This window comes from Dasypus novemcinctus, chromosome 21, assembly GCF_030445035.2.
Source record: "Dasypus novemcinctus isolate mDasNov1 chromosome 21, mDasNov1.1.hap2, whole genome shotgun sequence".
NCBI classification, from domain to species: Eukaryota; Metazoa; Chordata; class Mammalia; order Cingulata; family Dasypodidae; genus Dasypus; species Dasypus novemcinctus.
The window spans coordinates 30,949,902-30,970,639 of NC_080693.1; the positions used below are offsets into that span (position 1 = coordinate 30,949,902).

Here is a 20,738-nt window from a genome sequence, read left to right on the forward strand (position 1 = left end):
GGTCAGACTCCTAGGCAGTTTATTCAATTGCAAAGAGGATTCCTTCCTTGAGGACTTCTCTGGTCTTCCTTGCTGGCTTATTTTCTTGTTTTTCCTTCCTCTTTATCCCACCATGGCCCTTTTTTCTTTTTTCTTTTTTCTTTTCTTTTTCTTTTTTTTCTTTCTCTTTTTCTTGCTTGCTTTCTTTCTTTTCCTTTTCCCTTTTTTTTTCTTCTTTCCTCTTTTTTTTTATATTAGGTGCTGCAGGCAACGTTTCTTATTTGCTATGCTTCCTCCTCCTCAATTTCCTCCTCCTGTGTGTACTGATTTCGGCTACCAACTCTATCCCCTTTCCTTTATACCTTTCTATCCTCCATCATTTATTGTTTCTTACATTCCACCTCTCTCTGTTTAGCCCCCAGTATTTCTGACTTTTTATCCTAATACCTCTATTCTGTTTTTTATCTTTTATTCACTTTTTATATTACTGTCCTTTCTTTTCTCTTTACCTCTCTCCACACCACACTAGCCTTTTAATTCATACTATATTCCTCCCCATATTCAGTTTACTATCTCATTATAGGTGCTCTACTTTATTACTGTTATAACCCCACACAGCTTACATGAGTTCTCTATCCATTCTCCTAGATCTCACATGGTTCTTCTGCTAACATTCACTATCAATACTACTATCATCTTTTTCTTTTTTTACCCCTTTTGCTTTCTATGGCCCTAATATTTTCCTTCAAGGGAACTTAGCCAACAACAAGGAAATAGAATAAGGAGAACAAAGTGACGAAGGGAAGACTTAACAGGCACACAAAAACAACAACTAATTGAACCCTGACACAAAAAAACTAATCAACTGAATAAACCCATCAAGATACAATGATGACCAGACAGCAACAAAAATGTACAAAGCATACTGATAATCAGGAAAATATGACCCAATCCAATGAACAAACTAAAAACCAGGAAGAGGAGTTCCTGGTTTAATTAGTTGTTCCAAACAACTAATTAAAGCTCTCAAAACATGTATCATGAACCAATTTAATGAAATGAAGGAAGAGATTAAGGATATTAAGAAAACATTTGGGGAGAAGCAGATTTGGCCCAATGGATAGGGCATCCACCTATGACATGGGAGGTCCAAGGTTCAAACCCAGGGCCTCTGATCCATGTGACGAGCTGGCCCACGCGCAGTGCCGATGCGCACAAGGAGTGCCATGCCACGCAGGGGTGTCCCCTGTGTAGGGGAGCCCCATGCACAAGGAGGGCACAAAAGTGCTGCCTGCCCAGGAACGGCGCCGCAACCCAGAGAGCTGACACAGCAAGATGACACAACAAAAAAAAGAGACACAAATTCCAGGTGCTGCTGACAGGAATACAAGTGGACACAGAAGAACATATGGCAAATGACACAGAGAGCAGACAACTGGGGGGGAGGGGGAAAAATTTTTAAAAATAAATAAATCTTTAAAAAAAAACACTTGGGGAGCATACAGAAGAAACTAAGCACGCAAAAAAAAGATAACTAATATGATGGGGATGAACAGCACAATCCAAGAAATCAAAAATACACTCTCAGCAAATAACAGCAATTTGAAGAGGCAGAGGAAAGAATTAGTGATTTGGAAGACAGTCCATCTACTATCAAACAGGTAGTAGAATTGATCAATAAAAAGATAGAAAAAATCAAGCAGGGGCTTAAGGACATGAATGACAACACAAAACGTGCAAATATACACACTGTAGGCATGCCAAAAGGACAAGAGAAGGGAAAGGGGACAGAAGGAGGAAATAATGGCTGAAAATTTCCCAAACCTATAGAGGCAGATGCATGTACATGTCCAGGAAGCACAATGCACCCCAAACAGCATAAATCCCAACAGACCGATCCCAGGACATACACTTGTCAAATTATCCAATGCACATGACAAAGAGAAAATAATAAAAGCAGCAAGTGAAAAGAGAACCATCACTTACAAAGGAGGCTCCATAAAATTAAGTGCTGATTTCTCATCTGAAACCATGGAGGCAAGAAGGCAGTGGTGTGACATAGTCAAGGTACTAAAAGAAAAGAATTTCCAACCAAGAATATTCTATCCAGCAAAGCTAGCATTCAAAAGCGACGGAGAGTTCAAAATATTCACAGATAAACAGAAACTAAGAGAGTATGCCAACAAGAAACCTGTCCTTCAAGAAATGCTAAAGCAAGTTCTGCAGGAGGAAAGAAAAAAACAGGGGAGACAGAGTGGGAGGAGAGTATAAGAACAACTAAAACAACCAAAAGAGATTAAAAAATCAAACAACATATGACAAACACAAATCCAAAAAAAATATGGCTAATATAAGTAATTCCTTGAAAGTAATAACACTGAATGTCAATGGATTAAATTCACCTGTTAAGAGACACAGTCTGGAAGATTGGATAAGGAAATATGATCCATCTATATGCTGTCTACAAGAAACACATGTTAGACCCAGGGATTCAAGGAGATTGAAAGTGAATGGCTGAAAAACAATCTTACAGGCAAACAATAACCAAAAAAGGGCAGCAGTATCTATATTAATATTGGACAAAATAGACTTTAAATGCAAAACTATTATGAGAGACAAAGATGGACTCTACATATTAGTGAAAGGGATAATCTTTCAAGAAGAAAGAACAATCATAAATATGCCTCTAACAAGGGTGCCTCACATGTGTGAGGGAAATACTGCAAAAACTAAGGGAAGGAATAGATGCCTTGACAATATAATGGAGGACTTTAACACACCACTGTCACCATTGGACAGAACATCTCAAAAGAGAATCAATAAAGAAACAAAGACTTTCAACAATATGTTAAAGGATCCAGACATCATAGACATAACAGAACATTACACCCAAATACAGCAGGATATACATTCTTCTCAAGTGCACATGTACTATTCTCCAAGATAGATCACATGTTAGGCCCCAAAGAAAGTTTCAATGAATTCAGAAAGATTGAAATCATATGAAACAATTTCTTTGACCATAGTAGAATGATGCTGGAAATCTGCAAGGGCCAGAGACCCAGATTTGGCACCAAGATTTGAAAGTTAAACAACACACTCTTAGAAAAACAGTGGGTCAAGGAATAAATATAAACAGAAATCAGTAACTACCTTGAAACTAATGAAAATGATAACACAACATATCAAAACTTATGGGATGCAGCAAAAGCTGTACACAGAGAGAAATTCATAGCCATAAATTCTACCTCAAAAAAGAAGAGCTAGAATTGAAGAACTAACTGCAAAATTGGAGGAATTAGTAAAAAGCAATAAACTAACCCCAAAGAAAAAAGAAAGAAAGAAATAACAAAGATTAGAGCAGAAGTAAATGAAATAGAAAATAAGAAAGCACTCAAAAAAATAAACAAAACGAAGAGCTGGTTCTTTGAGACGATCAATAAAGTTGACAAACCCTTAGCTAGACTAACAAAGAAAAAAAGAGAAAAGATGCAAATACACAAAATAAGAAATGAGAAAGGGGATACCACCACTGGCCCCACAGAAATAATGACTATCATAAGAGGATACTTTGAAAAACTATATTCCAACAAGAAAGACAATTTAGAGGAAATGGATAAATTCCTAGAAACACATAAGCAGCCTACATTGACGAAAGAAGAAATCGATGATCTCAACAAACTAATCACAAGTAAAGAGATAAAATCAATCATTAAAAACCTCCCAACTAAGAAGAGCCCTGGGCCAGATGGTTTCACAGGTGAATTCTACCAAACATTCCAGAAAGAACTAACACCAATCTTGCTTAAACTTTTCCAAAAATAGAAATAGAAGGAATATTGCCTAACTCATTTTATAATGCCAAACTTACCCTAATACCAAAGCCAAATAAAGACACCACGAGAAAGGAAAATTACAGATCAATCTCTCTAAAGAACCTAGATGCTAAAATAAACAAAATATTTGCTAACTGCATTCAACAACACATTAAACAAATTACACGCCATGACCAAGTGGGATTCATTCCTGCTTTGCAAGGATGGTTCAACATAAGAAAATCAATTAATGTAATACACCACATAAACAGATTGAAGGAAAAAATCACATGATCATATCTATAGATGCAGAAAAAGCATTCAATAAAATACAGCACACTTTCTTGATAAAAACACTGCAAAAGATCAGAATAGAAGGAAACTTTCTGAACATGATAAAGGGTATATATGAAAAACACACAGGTAATATCATCTACAATGGTGAAATCCTAAAATCTTTCCCTCTAAGATCAGGAACAAGACAAGGGTGTCCACTATCACCCCATCTCTTTAACATTGTGTTAGAAGTACTTACTGGAATACTAAGGCAAGAACCAGATATAAAAGGTATCCAAATAGGAAAGGAAGAAGTCAAAATTTCACTATTTGCAGATGACATGACCCTATACATAGAAAGCCCTGAGAAATCTACAACAAAACTTCTAGAACTTACAAATGTGTTCAGTAAAGTCGCAGGTTTTAAGATCAATGCACAAAAAACAGTAGCATTTCTGTACACTGATGATAAGCAATCTGAGGAGGAAATCAAGAACCAAATACCATTTACAAAAATAAATTAAAAAATCAAATACCTAGGAATAAATTTAACTAAAGAGGTAAAAGACTTACACACAGAAAACTACACAACACTGTTCAAGGACATCAAAGAAGACCTAAATAAATGGAAGAAAATTCCCTGGTCATGGATAGAAAGACTAAATATTATTAAGATGTCTATCCTACCAAAACTGATCTACAAATTCAATGCAATTCCAATAAAAATCAACACAGCATTTTTTGATGAACTAGAAAAACTATGAAATTTATTTGGAAAGGAAAGGACCCCAAATAGCCAAAGACATATTGAAAAAGAAAAACGAAATCAGAGGAATCACACTACCTGACTCCAGAACATATTACAAAGCTACAGTAGTGAAAACGGCATGGTATTGGCACAAGAATAGATACACTGACCAATGGAACTGAGAGTTCTGATATAGATCCTCATATAAACAGTCATCTGATATTCGACAAGGCCATTAAAACCACTCAAATGGGAGAGAATGGCCTATTCAACGAATGGTGCCTAGAGAATTGGATATCCATATGGAATAGAAGGAAAGATGTTTACCATTTCACACCTTATACAAAAATCAACTCAAGATGGCTGAAAGACCTAAATATAAGAGCCAAGACCATAAAGACCTTAGAAAATAATGTAGGGAAGCATCTACAGGACTTTGTATAGGAAATGGCTTCATGAACTTCATACCCAAAGGACAAGCAGCAAAAGAAAAAATAGATAAAGGGGACTTCCTCAAAATTAAAGCCTTTTAGGCAGCAGACTTGTCCCAGTGGTTAGGGCATCCATCTACCACATGGGCGGTCCACGGTTCAAACCCCAGGCCTCCTTGACCCGTGTGGAGCTGGCCCATGCGCAGTGCTGATGCGCGCAAGGAGTGCCCTGCCATGCATGGGTGTCCCCTGAGTAGGGGAGCTCCACGTGCAAGGAGTGCACCCTGTAAGGAGAGCCACCCAGCGCGAAAGAAAGTTCAGCCTGCCCAAGAATGGTGCTGCACACATGGAGAGCTGACACAACAAGATGACGCAACAAAAAGAAACACAGATTCCCGTGCCGCTGATAACAGGAGCAGAAAAAAAAAATTAAAGCCTTTTGCACCTCAAAGGAATTTGTCAGGAAAGTGAAAAGAGAGCCTACCCAATGGGAGAAAATATTTGGTAACCATGTATCTGATAGGAGACTTATATCCTGCATATATATAAAGAACTCCTATATTTCGAAAATAAAAAGACAAACAACCAATTTGAAAAATTGGCAAAAGACCTGAACAGATGTTTCTCCAAAGAAGAAATACAAATGGCTAAAAAGCACAGGAAAAAATGCTCAAAATCACTGGCTCTTAGGGAAATGCAAATCAAAACTACAATGAGATGCCATCTTACTCCCATAAGATTGGCAGCTATCAGAAAAACAGAAGAGTACAAGTGCTGGAGAGGATGTGGAGGAACAGGAACACTCATCCACTGCTGGTGGGAATGCAGAAGGATCCAACCATTCTGGAGGACAGTTTGGCAGTTTCTCAAAAAGTTAGCTATATGGGAAGCAGATTTGGCTCAACGGATAGAGCATATGCCTACACATGGGAGGTCCAGGGTTCAAACCCAGGGCCTCCTGACCCATGTGATGAGCTGGCCCACGCGCACTGGTGATGCGCATAAGGAGTACCGTGCCACACTGGGGTGTCTCCTGCGTAGGGGAGGCCCACGCACAAGGAGTGTGCCCCATAAGGAGAGCTGCCCCATGCACAAAAAGTGCAGCCTGCCCAGGAGTTGCGCCACATCCCAAGTGCTGACACAGCAAGATGACGCAACAAAAAGAGACATAGGGGAAGCGGACTTGGCCCAGTAGATAGGGCGTCCATCTACCACAAGGGAGGTCCGTGGTTCAAACCCCGGGCCTCTTTGACCTGTTTGGAGCTGGCCCACACACAGTGCTGATGTGCGCAAGGAGTGCTGTGCCATGCAGGGGTGTCCCCCGCATAGGGGAGTGTGCCCCAGAAGGAGAGCCGCCCAGCACAAAATAAAGTGCAGCCTACCCAGGAACGGCGCCACACACACTGAGAGCTGATGCAGCAAGATGACACAACAAAAAGAAACACAGATTCCCATGCCACTGACAACAACAGAAGCTGACTAAAAAGAAGAACACGCAGCAAATGGACCCAGAGAACAGACAACTGGGGCGGGAGGGGGAAGGGGAGAGAGATAAATAAAAAATAAATCTTAAAAAAAAAAGAGAGACATAGATTCTGGGTGCTGCTGACAAGAATATAAGCAGACACAGAAGAACACACAGTAGGGAAGTGGTCTTGGCCCAATGGATACGCCATCTGCCTACCACATGGGAGGCCAGCAGTTCAAACTCCAGGCCTCCTTGACCTATGTGGAGCTGGCCCATGCGCACTGCTGTTGTGCACAAGGAGTGCCGTGCCACGCAGGGGTGTGCCCCACATAGGGGAGCCCCACACACAAGGAGTGCACCCCATAAGGGGAGCTGCCCAGCGCGAAAGAAAGAGCAGCCTGCCCAGGAATGGCACGGCACACATGGAAAGCTGACACAGCAAAAGGAAACACAGATTCCCGGTGCTGCTGATAAGGATAGAAGCGGTCACAGAAGAACACACAGCAAAAAGACATAGAGAACAGACAACTGGGGAGGGGTGGGTAGGAAAGGGGAGAGAAATAAAAAATAAATCTTTTAAAAAAAAAAGAATACACACCAAATGGACACAGAGAGCAGACAACTGGGGGTGGCAGGGAAGGAGAGAGAAATGAATAAAAAATAAATCTTTAAAAAAAAAAAAGTTAGCTATAGATTTGCCAAATGATCCAGCAATTCCACGGCTGGGTATATACCCAGAGGAACTGAAAATAAGGACACAAACCAATATATGTACACCAATGTTCTTCATAGCAGCATTATTCACTATTGCTAAAAGTTGGAATCAAATGCCCATCAACAGATGAATGGATAAATAAAATGTAGCAAATACATACAGTGGAATACTACTCAGGTATAAGAAGGAATACAGTACAAACACATGTGATAACATGGATGAATCTTGAGGACATTATGTTGAGTGAAGCAAGCCAGGCATTGAAGGACAAACACTACATGACCTCTCTGATATGAAACAAGCAAACCAAGCTGTCTCAGAGAACTAGAGACTGGAAGACAGGCTTAAAGGAATTTGAGGGGTAGCGGGGAGAGGAAGATTGCGAGCTGACTCCTACATGGGTGAAGTCTATGATAAGCTGGAGGTAAGTATTTGTATAGGGAAGGAATAAGGTGGGGACATAGGGATACCATTGGGTGGAGCTTTGCAGGCTTCAGTGGGGCTAGGGATGGGAGGATGGGTCAGATGGCCTAAGGAGTTGGGGGGAGGGCCAGGAGGAACAGTTGAATATGGGAGAATCTCAGGTGTATAGCTGAAAACTATAGGTTGAGGAAACTCTTTAGAAAATATAGAAAGGAAGGATCACGTGTTTAAGGTGCTTAAGGGGGGCATCTGGCACAGGGCCAGGCTGCTAGGGAGTGTGTGAGTGCTCAGTTTGTCACTGTGTGTTAAATCATTGGGTGTAGACCATACAATGAGTGTGAAGGTGTACCCACATCCTGGGGAGACCTGATGTTCTCAAACGGAGAGAATTAAGTCCCTTGAGAGAATTGGTGGCTCCCAATGGGTTAGGGCAATCTAGCGTGTCAAGCCCTCAGCATTGTTGCAAGTATCTGTAAATCCGGTACCTCAAGCAGTGAAGACTGATTGTCACCGTGGGCCCTGCAGGAAGGGGGAGAGAGGTAAATAATAGATGGAAGCAGGGTAACTAGGGGGCAATGGAAGTGCTCCACAAGATCATGTAATAATGGACATAGGACATGTTAACGTACACCAAAAATGTAAAGTCTATAAGCTAAAATGTAAACATAATGTAAAACATAAGGAAACTAAAAATTTAGAAATTTGTACAGTCTAAAATATAAACCATAATGTAAAACAAAATGGAACCATGTTTGAAAGCTATGTTTCAAAATCTGAAATGTAACATGAACATGTAAAAAGATCATTGCTGGGAAGGGGGAAAGGGTTTGATATTTGATATATGGGAGTCCCCTATATTGTATAACTGAATTACTGTGATCTAAAACTTTTTTGAAGACAAAATTAAAAATTAGAAAAAATTTCTTAGAAAGAATGGATGTAGAAACTGAGGAAGAAACCTAAGAAAGTGCCTTGCCACTGTACATACAGGGCAACACCTATTACAGTGATGAAAGGCAAATGTAAAAAACAAAACTTTATAATATTGGTCATTTTTATTAATACACCAATTTATTTTTACTTTGTCTTAGTATTTCTAAATTAGTAAGTATACTTCTAATCTTTAAACCCATCGCTATATTTCATTTTCCTCTTAATTGAATTTGGCAATATATTAGGCTTCATTGTTGAAGAAGTTTTGGACCACAGAGAAGTTCAACTATGGTAGGGGAAGAACACTGGCGTGGGGTGTTATTGATGGGGTTGGGAGGGAGTTCTCCAGGACATGTATATAGGGGACATAAAAATGTTTGGATATATGTTGGGTATTTTCAGAGTAGCTACAGTTAAAACGACAACTGAGGGAGTGCTGAGTTCCTAGCCAGGGGAGCTCTATCACATTCCCCAGTGGAACAGCAACAATCCCCCAAGTGCAACGGCAAAGACCAACAAAGAAAGATTTTCCAACAATGAGCCCTTGACACTTAGGACTATGCTTAAGAGTCTATGTGCCTGAAATATGAACTAGGCCTAGAGCTGCAGGGTGCCTAAGTGTTACCTCCTGAGAACCTCCATGTTGCTCAAATGTGGCCTCTCTCTAAACCAAACTCAGCATGTAAATTCATTACATTCCCTCCAGCGTGAGACATGACTCCCGAGGATGAGCCTCCCTGGCACCAAGGGATTACTACCAAGCACCAGCTGGTGATGTAAATAGAAAAAGACCTTGAATAAAAGGATCAACTCAGACCAGCAGAATATCTCAGCCCATATGTAGGAACATGTGTTAAAAACTGCTTCTTAACCTTGAATAAAAGGGGGAAATGGCAAAAACAAATGAGTTTATACGGCTAAAAGTATTCAGAAAAAGAGTCAGGAGGTCATCAGAGGGGTCACACTTACACACTCCTCAGGAGGACCCCAGAAATAGCCAAAGTGGATACAACCCCAGATAATGTTTCTCCTGAGGGCTACAGAGACCCACAGGGATACGGTCATGGCAGATAGCTCTGGAGTTCAGTACCACATCAGTGTGCCCTACTTTGGAATTTGGGTCCCTGAGTGTGATAGAGTTGGACTCAGATGTGACCTTTCTTTCTACACATGCCTCTTCTGTCACTTTTACTGAACATTTGGTTGGTGCTAGCATTGGTGTATACTTAAGAGACTTGAATCTCTGGACTGTCCATGTGCCAGCTGGGCAACTCCTACTTTCTGGTTCATTGGACTTACACAAGTCAGCTAACAGGAAGGTGAAGATGATCAACCACTACACCAGGGAACTGTGCCTACAACTGCAAGCAGGAGAACTGCATCCATCATCCATGTGTAATCTAAGCTCCCTCTCAATATAGAGGTGGAGTGGACATCACCATCCCAGGGCCCACAGAACTGAGGAATAAAATACGGATTAGAGTGGACTTATTGATATGCTACTGATGTGGGCTATGGGTGGGAGGCTCTTTGTCTCTTCGGAGATAACCTTAACCTAAGCTGCCTGTCCTGACTTGTGGGTGTAGGATGGTGAGAGGCTGCAGCCCTACCCTTGGTAACCATGGCAATGACTCCAGTCTCAGGAAACAGTTTATCAAGGCAAACTCTATAAACTTTAAATATTCAGGGAAAATGCAAACCAAATGTGCTAAAAGCTTATCTCTAATGTATGAAGTCCATGCTAAAAGCTTACCTAGGATGTGGAAGATATATATGCTAATTCAAACCTATTGAGCACTGAAACAAAGAACGATTTAGCCCTTCCTCTGTATAAAAGGAACTCAAAATTCTTGTTCGGGGCTCAGGTTTGAAACAGAAAGCTCTCGAGTCCGGCCGGCCGTCAATAAACCATTTTTCCTTATCAAATCGTTCCTGAGTCCTGGCCTTTTTATACACAAATAATTGAAATTCTACAACACTACTATAAAACTATTGTGACTACTGATAGAAGAAATTGTATCATTGATGGGGAGAAAGTGGCCACAGTAGTTGCTGAGAGCAGGGAGAGGGAAGAAGAGATGTGATGAGGGGGCATTGTTGGGACTTGGGAGTTGTCCTAAATGATATTGCAGGGTCAGATACTGGACATTATATATCCTGCCATAACCCACTGAATGTACTGGAGGAGAGCGTGAACTACAGGGTAAACTATTATCCACGTGGTACAGCAGTGCTCCAAAATGTGTTCGCCAAGTACAATGAGTGTGCCACAATGATGGGGGAGGTTGTTGGTGTGGAAGGAGTGGGGTGAGGGACGGGGAGTATAGGGGAACCTCATGTTTTTTATAATGTAACCTTTTTTGTGATGTATGCATCTTCAAAAAAACACAATTTACAAAAATGATGGGGGTGGGAGGTGGGTTATATGTGAACCTCTTATGTTTTTTTTTAATGTAATGATCTATGGAATCTATTAACTTTAATTTTAAAAAGCGTTATCTAAAAAAACTAAATAGGGAAGCAGACTTGGCCCAGTGGATAGGAAGTCCACCTACCACATGGGAGGTCTGCAGTTCAAACCCTGGGCCTCCTTGACCCTTGTGGAGCTGGCCCATGTGCAGCGCTGATGCGCACAAGGAGTGCCGTGCCATGCAGGGGTGTCCCCCGCGTAGGGGAGCCCCACGCGCAAGGAGTGCGCCTGTGAGGAGAGCCGCCCAGCGCAAAAGAAAGTTCAGCCTGCCCAGGAATGGCGCCGCACACACGGAGAGCTGATGCAGCAAGATGACGCATCAAAAAAAGAGACACAGATTCCCGTGCCGCTGACAACGATAGAAGCAGACAAAAGAAGAACACACAGCAAATGGACACAGAGTACAGACAACTGGGCTGGAGGTGGGGGGGAGGAGGAGGGAACATAAATAAATAAATAAATAAGCTAAATAAATAAAATAAAATAAAAAGGCCTGCCCTAGCACCCAGCAATCTTCTAAGATTTACTAAAGTCTAGAGAAACACTTCCACCTGCATATAGAGACAAGTAGGAGAATGTTCCCTGCAGCACTTTTTGCAAGAGGAAAGAAATAATGGAAACAACCATTTGGGGGCGGGAAATGGGTAAATAGAGTGTGGTATATTCATAAGCTGGACACGAAACAGTGGCTACAATGGATGAGCTAAGACAATAGGTATCAGCATGAATGGGTCCCAAAACTTTGTAAGTGACAATAGCAAGTTGCAGAACAGTGTGTAAAATATGATGCTATTTATGTTTTTTTAAACGCACACAAAGTAATACTATATATTGTGTATGGTTACTTAAGATGCACATAAAAGTAGTTTTTAAATAACTAGAAGAGTATGTACCAAACTGTGCACAGTGGGTACTCTGGGGAGGGCCAGACAAGACTGGCATTGGTGACTAAAAGAGACATTAACTAATGTTCTGGGTTTTGTTTTGTTTTTTAAGGAAAATGGATTACTACATTACTTGCATAGTGTAAAATTAAATTTCTCAATGGTACTATCAATTTTCTAAAAGTATAGCCACACAATGAAATATTATAGTTATTTTCTTAAAAAAAGAAAAGACGGAAACAGCAGCTTCCAATGGTCAGATATGGAAAGGATCTGCAAGATGTATTTTCCAATGGAAAAAAGCAAGATGTCAAACATTGTTTTGTGGAATATTACCTTTTATGCAAAAAAAGGAGTTAAGCAGAATATGTACTCACATGGCATATGAATGAAGAAGCCTGGAAAGTTACAAAAGATACTCATAAGTGGATTTATGGAGGTGGGGAAAGGGTAGATTGGGATTAACACCATATATTTTTTATATGATTTTTGGTTTTTGAACCATGTGAATACATCTTACTATTTTTAAAAAGTTAATAAATTATAAATCAATAGCACCAGTTAGGATAACCACAATACTTTAGAAGCATCACGGATTTACTTAGGAATCATCAGGAAAACAGAGGTCCATACCTTCTGGCCAGTTATGCCATTCTTGGGGATACATCCTAAGGAAATAAACCCATCACGAGCAAGAAACAACATGCTCCTGGGAGATGCAGCGGCAGTACTGCTGGTAGCTGAGAACGCGAAGCAACCTACATGCCCAATAATCAGGGATTGGTTTATATATGGTACAGAGACACAGCCGCTGGGTCACTCGTGGGCTCACTCCCTCAGGGTTGCTCCCAGGACAGTGACAATGAAGTGAAGGAGACCAGCCTTAGGCTGCACCGAATGGCTGGCTGCAAAGGTGCTCAGGTTTCCAGCCGCAGGCCTCATGCTCGGTGCACCTACGCGGAGTCGCCTCACCATCGTGAAAGCTGCAGACTCCCCAGCTCCACCCTCCAAAATCCAGTTCAGCAGTTCTGGGGTAAAGCCCAGGAATCTGAATTTTCACAAGTACCCCAGGACGTCCACTTTGAAAACCACTGGCCTACGTCAATTCAAACTTGTGCATAGGTTCTGTGTTAGGGAGGAAAGATTGATTACAGGAGCTCCTCAGGCTGCATTTTTTCATATTTTCTGGAATATTGTGTTTCACTATTTTTCCAGTAAAGATACAAACCTACACATATCAATACCAATCTTTGTGTGTAAGTTTTAGTGCAGGAAAGCAAACTCCACTGGAAGCAAACGTCTATGCAGACTAGAAAGCTCTATATGCTATTATATAGTGTATATATATTCTAATTTAATACATTGCTATTCTATTTCTATATTAACATTATTAATATATTCTAAATATAAATATGTAAGTATTGATAAATAATATACTACTGGGAAGCAGACTTGGTCCAGTGGATAGGGCATCCGCCTACCAAAGGGAGGTCCCGGGTTCAAACCCGGGGTCTCCTTGACCCGTGTGGAGCTGGCCCACGTGCAGTGCTGATGTGCGCAAGGAGTGCCGTGCCACGCAGGGGTGTCCCCTGCATAGGGGAGCCCCACGCGCAAGGAGTGCGCCCCATAAGGAGAGCCGCCCAGCGCAAAAGAAAGTGCAGCCTGCCCAGGAATGGCGCCGCACACATGGAGAGCTGACACAAGATGACGCAACAAAAAGAAACACAGATTCCCAGTGCCGCTGATAAGGATAGAAGTGGTCACAGAAGAACACACAGCGAATGGACAGAGAGCAGACAACTGGGGCGTGGCAGGGAAGGAGAGAGAAATTTAAAAAAAAAAAAAAAAGGAAAAAAATAACAATATACTACTATTTCACTGCATTCATGTTGTGCACATTGAGAGCACTTTGACTCAATGAATCCTCATAACAACCTCTGTAGTAGTTTCTGCTCTTAGCCCATTTACACATAAAGAAGCCCAAAGGCAGAAAGTTTCAGCCCTTTGCCCAGGATCACGTGATAAGGCACAGAGCTAAAAAATCGTGCTCCACAGGAGGCATTGAAAGGCTAAGCTCTTTTTTTTGTTAGGCCAGGAAAAAGAATTTATTGGGAAATGGGGGAAAAGAACAGAGCTTGCTAAGAAATGGGATAGAAAGGCGGAAATGCTCATCAAGATTTGATGCGGGCTCCTACAGGCAGAGAAAGGGAGATTCGGCTTGTGTGGTCACCTTTAAGCTATTAATTACTCCTCCCTTGCTAATGCTAAGGGGAAGGGCCCCGGCTGCTGTTAGTTACCCCCAATGGTGGGAGCCAGGCCGGGCTCTTGACCCCTGTGCTCCCTCCCCCTGGCCTGCAGCCTTAGCCCGGGCAGAGGCCAGCCGGGAGCCACCAGCACGCGGGGCTGGACCCCGCGAGCGCGTCCTGAACCCGCAGGGCAGGGGCCTTTTCCTCGTGGGCTCAGCTGCCCCTTTGCTCCGGCGCCTGCAGTGAGGCTGCCTGCTGTTGCAGGCCATCTGTTTTGCTGTCTGGTTCTCCCTCCTCGGGTCAGTCCAGGTTCCCGCTGCAGGGACACCGGAAGCCAGGGCTGCTCGCAGGAGGTGCTGGAGATGAGCTGTGCGTGGCCCCGGGAGGCGGGCCGAGGGGTCCCTACCCCACCCCGGCCTTTCGTGGGGGAGCTGAAGCCACGGGAAGGAGGGGTAGGCTCTGAGACACGAAAGCGGCTCTTCCTGGCTCTAAGTCACCCCCATCAGAGTTCCATCAGGAAAGCAAGTAATAAATCTCTGAGACAGGAACCTGCCGCACCCGGGAGCCCTGAGAGAGGGAGGCTGCCTCCAGCCGGGGCTTCCACGTGGGTCCGCCTGCCTCCTCGAAGGGCGGGAGCCGGGGTCCTCCGCCGAGCCCACGTCCCCGAGCTACACACCTGAGGTCGACACTGCTCTGCCACCCGCCCTCGGCGCCAGCATCCTGGGCTAACAGTGCCACCTGCTGGCGGAGGGGAGGACTGCCCGCGGCCCACCTCCGCCTCCCGCCCTCCGCCGCCTTCCTCCTCGCCTTCAGGCCTGCCCAACCGTCCCCTCAAGGTCTTTGTACTCGCCATCCTGCTGCCTCGGATGCCCTTCTCCCGATATCCCCACGGCGGGCACCTTCTCTCCCCTAGGATCTCAGCTCAAAGGTCACTTCCTCGAAGGGGCAGCTCCTGACAGCCCCCTGTACACACATGCCCCAGCACTGTTCCGCTCCCCACACAGCACTGGGAATTGCCTGAAACGACCTCGTTTCTTTATTCTTTACTGTCTGCCTCAACCCCGAGGCTGCAACGGTTCTGAATTGTTCACTTCGTACCTGCTCTCGGAATAGGGCTTGGCCCTTGGTGAGAACTGCTGAACGGTGGTTCCAGATGTGTCCTGCCCTGCTGTCTCGGTTATATCAGCCTCTCCCCCTCTCCCTCCTCCTATCCAGCCTGTGAGCCAAAAACAGCCCTCTGCAACAGGAGAGAGCAATGCTAGTGGTGAGCCTGTGTCCAAACGACAAGGACATACCACTTCATACCCCCTAGGAGGGCCAGAATTAAAAAGCCTGACACCCAAGTGCAATGGCAAAGACCAAATAAGAATGAAGGTCCAACAATGAGCCCTTGATACTAATGACTATGCTTGTGAGCCTGTGCGTCTGAAATAAGAACAAGGCCTAGAGCTGCAGAGCACCTAAAAGTTACCTCCTGAGAGCCTCCGTGTTGCTCAAATGTGGCCAATCTCAAAGCCAAACTCAGCACGTAAATGCGTTGCCTTCCCCCCAGCATGGGACATGACTCCTGGGGATGAGCCTCTCTGGCGCCAAGGGATTACCACCAAGTACCAGCTGATGATGTAATTAGAAAATGACCTTGAATAAAAGGGTCAACTCGGACCAGCAGAATATCTCAATCTACATATAATACCAGGAGTTAAAAATGCTTTTTGACCTGAATCAAAGGGGGAAATGGAAAGGACAAATGAGTTTATATGGCTATGAGTCTCCAAAAAGAGCCAGGAGGTTATCAGAGGGGTTGCCCTTATGCACACCTCAGCAGAGTCCCAGAGACAGATAAAGTAGATAGAACCCCAGGTATTGGTTCTTCTGAGGGCTACAGAGACCCACAGGTTCTATGGTCATGGCAGATGGAGTTCAGTGCCATGTCAGTTGGCCCTACTTTGGAGTTTGTATTTCTGTGTGATGGAGCTGGACTCAGATGTGATCTTTGTTCACAAGCCTCTCACGTTACTTTTACCAGAACTGTAGTTGGTGATGGGGTTTAATGTATACCGAGGGGACCTGAATCTCTGGACTGACCATATGATAGCCAGGCCCTGAGCCTCAACAGACTTCAGCTCCTACACTCTGGTTTATTGCACTTACCCCACTCAGTTAACATGGAGGTGAAGAAGGTCAACCACCACACCAGGGAGCCAAGACTGCCTACAATTGAAAGCAGGAGGATTGCATCCAGCATCCATGTGGAATCTAATCTCCCTCTTGAGATAGATGTGGAGTGGACACAACCATTCCAAGGTCCACAGGATGGAGGAATAGAGTATGGATTAGAGTGGACTTACTGATATTCTATTCATGAACTATTGTGGTTAGTAATCGAAGAAAATATGGCATGGGTGTGGAGGAAGTGGCCATGGTGGCTGCTGGGGGTAGGGAATGGAAGGAAGAGATGAGATGTATGGGCGTTTTGGGGACTTGGAGTTGTCCTGGGTGGTGCTGCAGGACAGTTACCAGTCATTGTATGTCCTCCCATGGCCCACTGGGTGGACTGTGGGAGAGTGTGGGCTATGGTGTGGACCATTGACCATGAGGTGCAGCAGTGCTCAGAGATGTATTCACCAAATGCAATGAATGTCTCATGATGATAAAGGAGATTGTTGTTATGGGGGGAGGAGTGGGATGAGGGGGTGGGAGGTATATGGGGACCTCATATTTTCTTAATGTAATATTAAAAAATAAATAAAGACAAAAAGAAAAAAAAAAGCCTGACAGCCCCCAGTGCCAGCAAAGATGTGGAAAGGGGAACCCTCACACCCTGCTGGTGGGAGTGTAAAATAGGGCAGCAACTTGGGAAAACAGTCTGGCAGTTCCTTAAAAGGTTAAACATAGAGATACCACATGATCCAACAGTTCCACCCCTAAGTGTATACCCAAGAGAAAAGAAAACCTATGTCCACATAAAAACTCATATACAAGTGTTAATAGCAGCATTATTCATAGTGGCTAAAAGGTGGAAACAACCTAAATTTCCAGCAACTGATGAATGGATGAGCAAAATGTGGTATGTCCATACAATGGAATATTATTCAGCCAATGAAGAGGAATGAAGTACTGCTAGATGCTATGATGTGGATGAATTTGAAAACATTATACAAAGTGAAAGAAGCCAGACAAAAAGACCACACTAAATATGATCCATTCATGTGGAAGACCAGAGTAGGGAAATCTGTAGAGACAGAAAGTATAGTGATTTTTAGGACTGGGAGTGGGGCAGGAGGTAAGGGGTAATAGCTAAAGAATGGAGTTGGGTTTTTTTAAGATTTATTTCTTTATTCCACCCCCCTCGTTGTTTTGCACTGTCTGTTCTCTGTGTCCATTCATTGTGTGCTCTCTCTGTCTGCTCGTCTTCTCTTTAGGAGGTACCAGGAACTGAACTCAGGACCTCCCATGTGGGAGAGACGCACTCACTGGAGCCACCTCCACTCACTCCTTTGCTGTGTCTCTCATCATGTTTCCTTTTGTGTCTCCTTGTTGCCTCATGTTGTTGTGTCAGTTCACCATGCCAGCGCATTGCACCAGCTCGCTATCTTGCTCGTCTTCTCTAGGAGGCACCAGGAACCAAACCTGGGACCTCTCATGTGGTAGGTGAGCACCCAAATACTTGCGCCACATCCACTTCCCCAGAGTTTCTTTGTGAAGTGATGAAAATGCTCTAAAAGTGACTATGGCGATGGCTGCCCAGCTCTGGGAATATACTAAAAGCCATTGTGTGCTACGTGCTGAATGGGTGAATCACACAATGTGAACTCTGTCTCAGCGAGGCTGCTTAGAAGGGGGGTGTTATACGTTTTCAGGTGAAATTAAACCCCGGACAGAGGCAGCGCTCAGATTCCAGGTGTTCCCGTCAGAACCCCCACTGCAGCTCACTGCCTCCTCTCCCACCTCTCTAGTCAAGCCTCCTCACTTTCGCTCAGTCAACAGAGTTGACGACCAGTAAACTATTTCTTATGTGGTTGTGTTGCTTTCCCTCCATGTTTAAACAGTATTTATTGCAGGGGCTTTGTTACGAGGCGGCTCAGGAACACGGCCATCTCTTGGCCCTTGATCTGATGGATATGGGAGCTGTGAGTTCCGGAACCTGGACAGAAATGCACCATTCCCAGCTCCTCAAGAAGCTGCAGACAGCCCCTGCTTATTCAGTTTGTCTCAAGGCACCCTCCACAACAGGCACATAGTAGGTGAGCAGTGCATAGCACTAAGAACAGACAGACACCAAGGGAAAAGACAAAGGCCAAATGAATGTTTGACTTAAGGAGAACCCTACCAGTACGTCCTTGTCAGGCACTTACGTACCCCTGACCCTACATCATTTGCGGGTGGGATGCACCAACATTGCTGGGAGTCCGCCTGCCAGAACCCAAGGTCCCCGGGCTCCAGCCCTGGCAGCATCAACGACAGCAGGGCCAGCGGCACAGGACCACGGGAGTGCAGAACGCAAGTCTATCCTCCCGCACCTGGAACGGCGTGTCTGAACGTGATCGGTGGTGTCCATTTGGGCCTGGTCTGTGTGATTGAGATACCAACAGAACAACCAATCCAAGGTCCACAGAGAAAATGTGACATTGGTGTGGGAAAAGTGGCCATGGTGGCTGCTGGGTGCGGGGAATGGGAGGAAGAGATGAGATGTGGAGGCGTTTTTGGGACTTGGAGTTGTCCTGGGTGGTGTTGCAGGGACAATTACCAGACATTGTAGACCCTCCCAGGGCCCACTGGATGGAACGTGGGAGAGTATGGGCTATGATGTGGACCATTGACCATGAGGTGCAGCGATGCCCAGAGATGTACTTACCAAATGCAATGGATGTGTCATGATGATGGGAGAGAGTGTTGCTGTAGGGGGAGTGGTGGGGTGGGGGTGGTGGGGTTGAATGGGACCCCATATTTTTTTAATGTAATATTTTTTAAAAATGCATTTTAAAAAAAAGGAAAAAAAATAAACTCTGGAGTAAAATCTAAAAAAATAAATAAATAAAAATAAAAAGTTGTTTATTAAAAAAAAAGAGAGAGAGATACCAACAGAACAGCAAAGCACGCAGAAGCCCTGGATTAAATCCGAGCTCCCGCTCGTACCAGCTGTGTGTCTAGGGCAGCTTACTTAACCACTCTGAGCCTTGGCTCTCATTTTAAAATGGGAAGAACGACAGCACCCACCTCACAGAACAGCTGTGAGGATCGAATGAGGAAGTACAGAGAGTGCTTGGGAACCAGCAGCTATTTTTGTTGCTGCTATGAGTAGGGCATCAGCCGAGTTTGTGCCTTTTGGGGGACTGTGTGTTTCTGCAAGTATGTGTGAGTGTGTGTGTGACCCTGACTGACAAGCCTGTGTAGTCATGTATGAATGCATGTGCTTGTGTGTGTATCCGAGTGTGGTTGTGGGACAAGCCAGGGCCCACGACTTACTTCACTTGGACCAGTTGTCAAGAAGGCAGGAGCTGCAAGCTCGCAGCTGCAGAAGATACCAGCTTGTGGCTGCCTCCTGGGCGCCACCCAGTGGCAACAGATTTAAGCAGCTCAGATACCTACTGGCCCCAGGGTTCCTGGAGCATCTCCAAGGCATGTGACAAGTCACAGACTGCGCAGAATCTCCAGGCTTGTCCAGCCTGAAGGTCCCCCAGGAGGGTCCGGCCTTCAATCTAGAGCCACACAGTCCAAGAGGACTTTCTGTGATGATGGAAGTATTCTATATTCTGCACTGTCCAGTATGGTAGCCACTAGCCACTTGTGGCTAGTGTGACTTAGGAACTGAAATTTTAACTGCATTTAATTTTAATTCATTTAAATTTAAGTTGTCACATGTGGCTAGTGGTTGCTGTATCGGACAGTGCAGGTCTAGAGGATTGTTTGAACTCAGACCCATTCACGTCTCAAGTCAGGTGGCACGTCCTCTACACCAAGGCTGATTTGAACTGGGTTCTGGCTGCTTCCACAAAGAGTCCTTACCACTCAGATAGAGACCCCTGGACTCTCTTCTAGGGCATGTGAACACAAAACACTCTCAGAGAAGGCAGCAGGAAGCAATGCACACTTGCAACAGGGATAATGGGCACCGGGCCACTGGAGTGGCTTTCAGGTCCCAGGCAGGGCACCGCTTTCCTGTGACACTGTACGCCCCAACCCTGGAAGAGCTGGGATCCAGTGGGACTGAAGAGCTGCTTGGGACAAGTCTGTGCTTCTTACTATAGAACAGCATGGTTCTGGAGACAGATAAGCCTGGCTGCATTCCAAGATTACCAGCTGTATGGGCTTCAGCAAGGGACAACCTCTGGAGGCCTCATTTTCTTCAT

The 20,738-nt window shown here is 44.2% G+C and overlaps 1 protein-coding gene across 24 annotated transcripts in view; it reads right to left on the minus strand.

Annotated features, from left to right (window-relative positions):
• Positions 1-20,738, minus strand: part of RAP1GAP2 (RAP1 GTPase activating protein 2) — a 244,631-nt gene that overhangs the window by 165,809 nt on the left and 58,084 nt on the right. The window contains exon 1 of one of the 24 annotated variants that reach the window (XM_071210417.1): positions 1,966-2,075. The exons of the other annotated variants lie outside the window; for them this stretch is intronic. Within the exon in view, the coding sequence (XP_071066518.1) occupies positions 1,966-2,039 (74 nt within the window). The 5' untranslated portion in view covers positions 2,040-2,075. Of the gene's footprint in view, positions 1-1,965; positions 2,076-20,738 lie in introns of those variants that run through there. 24 annotated transcript variants of the gene reach the window in all.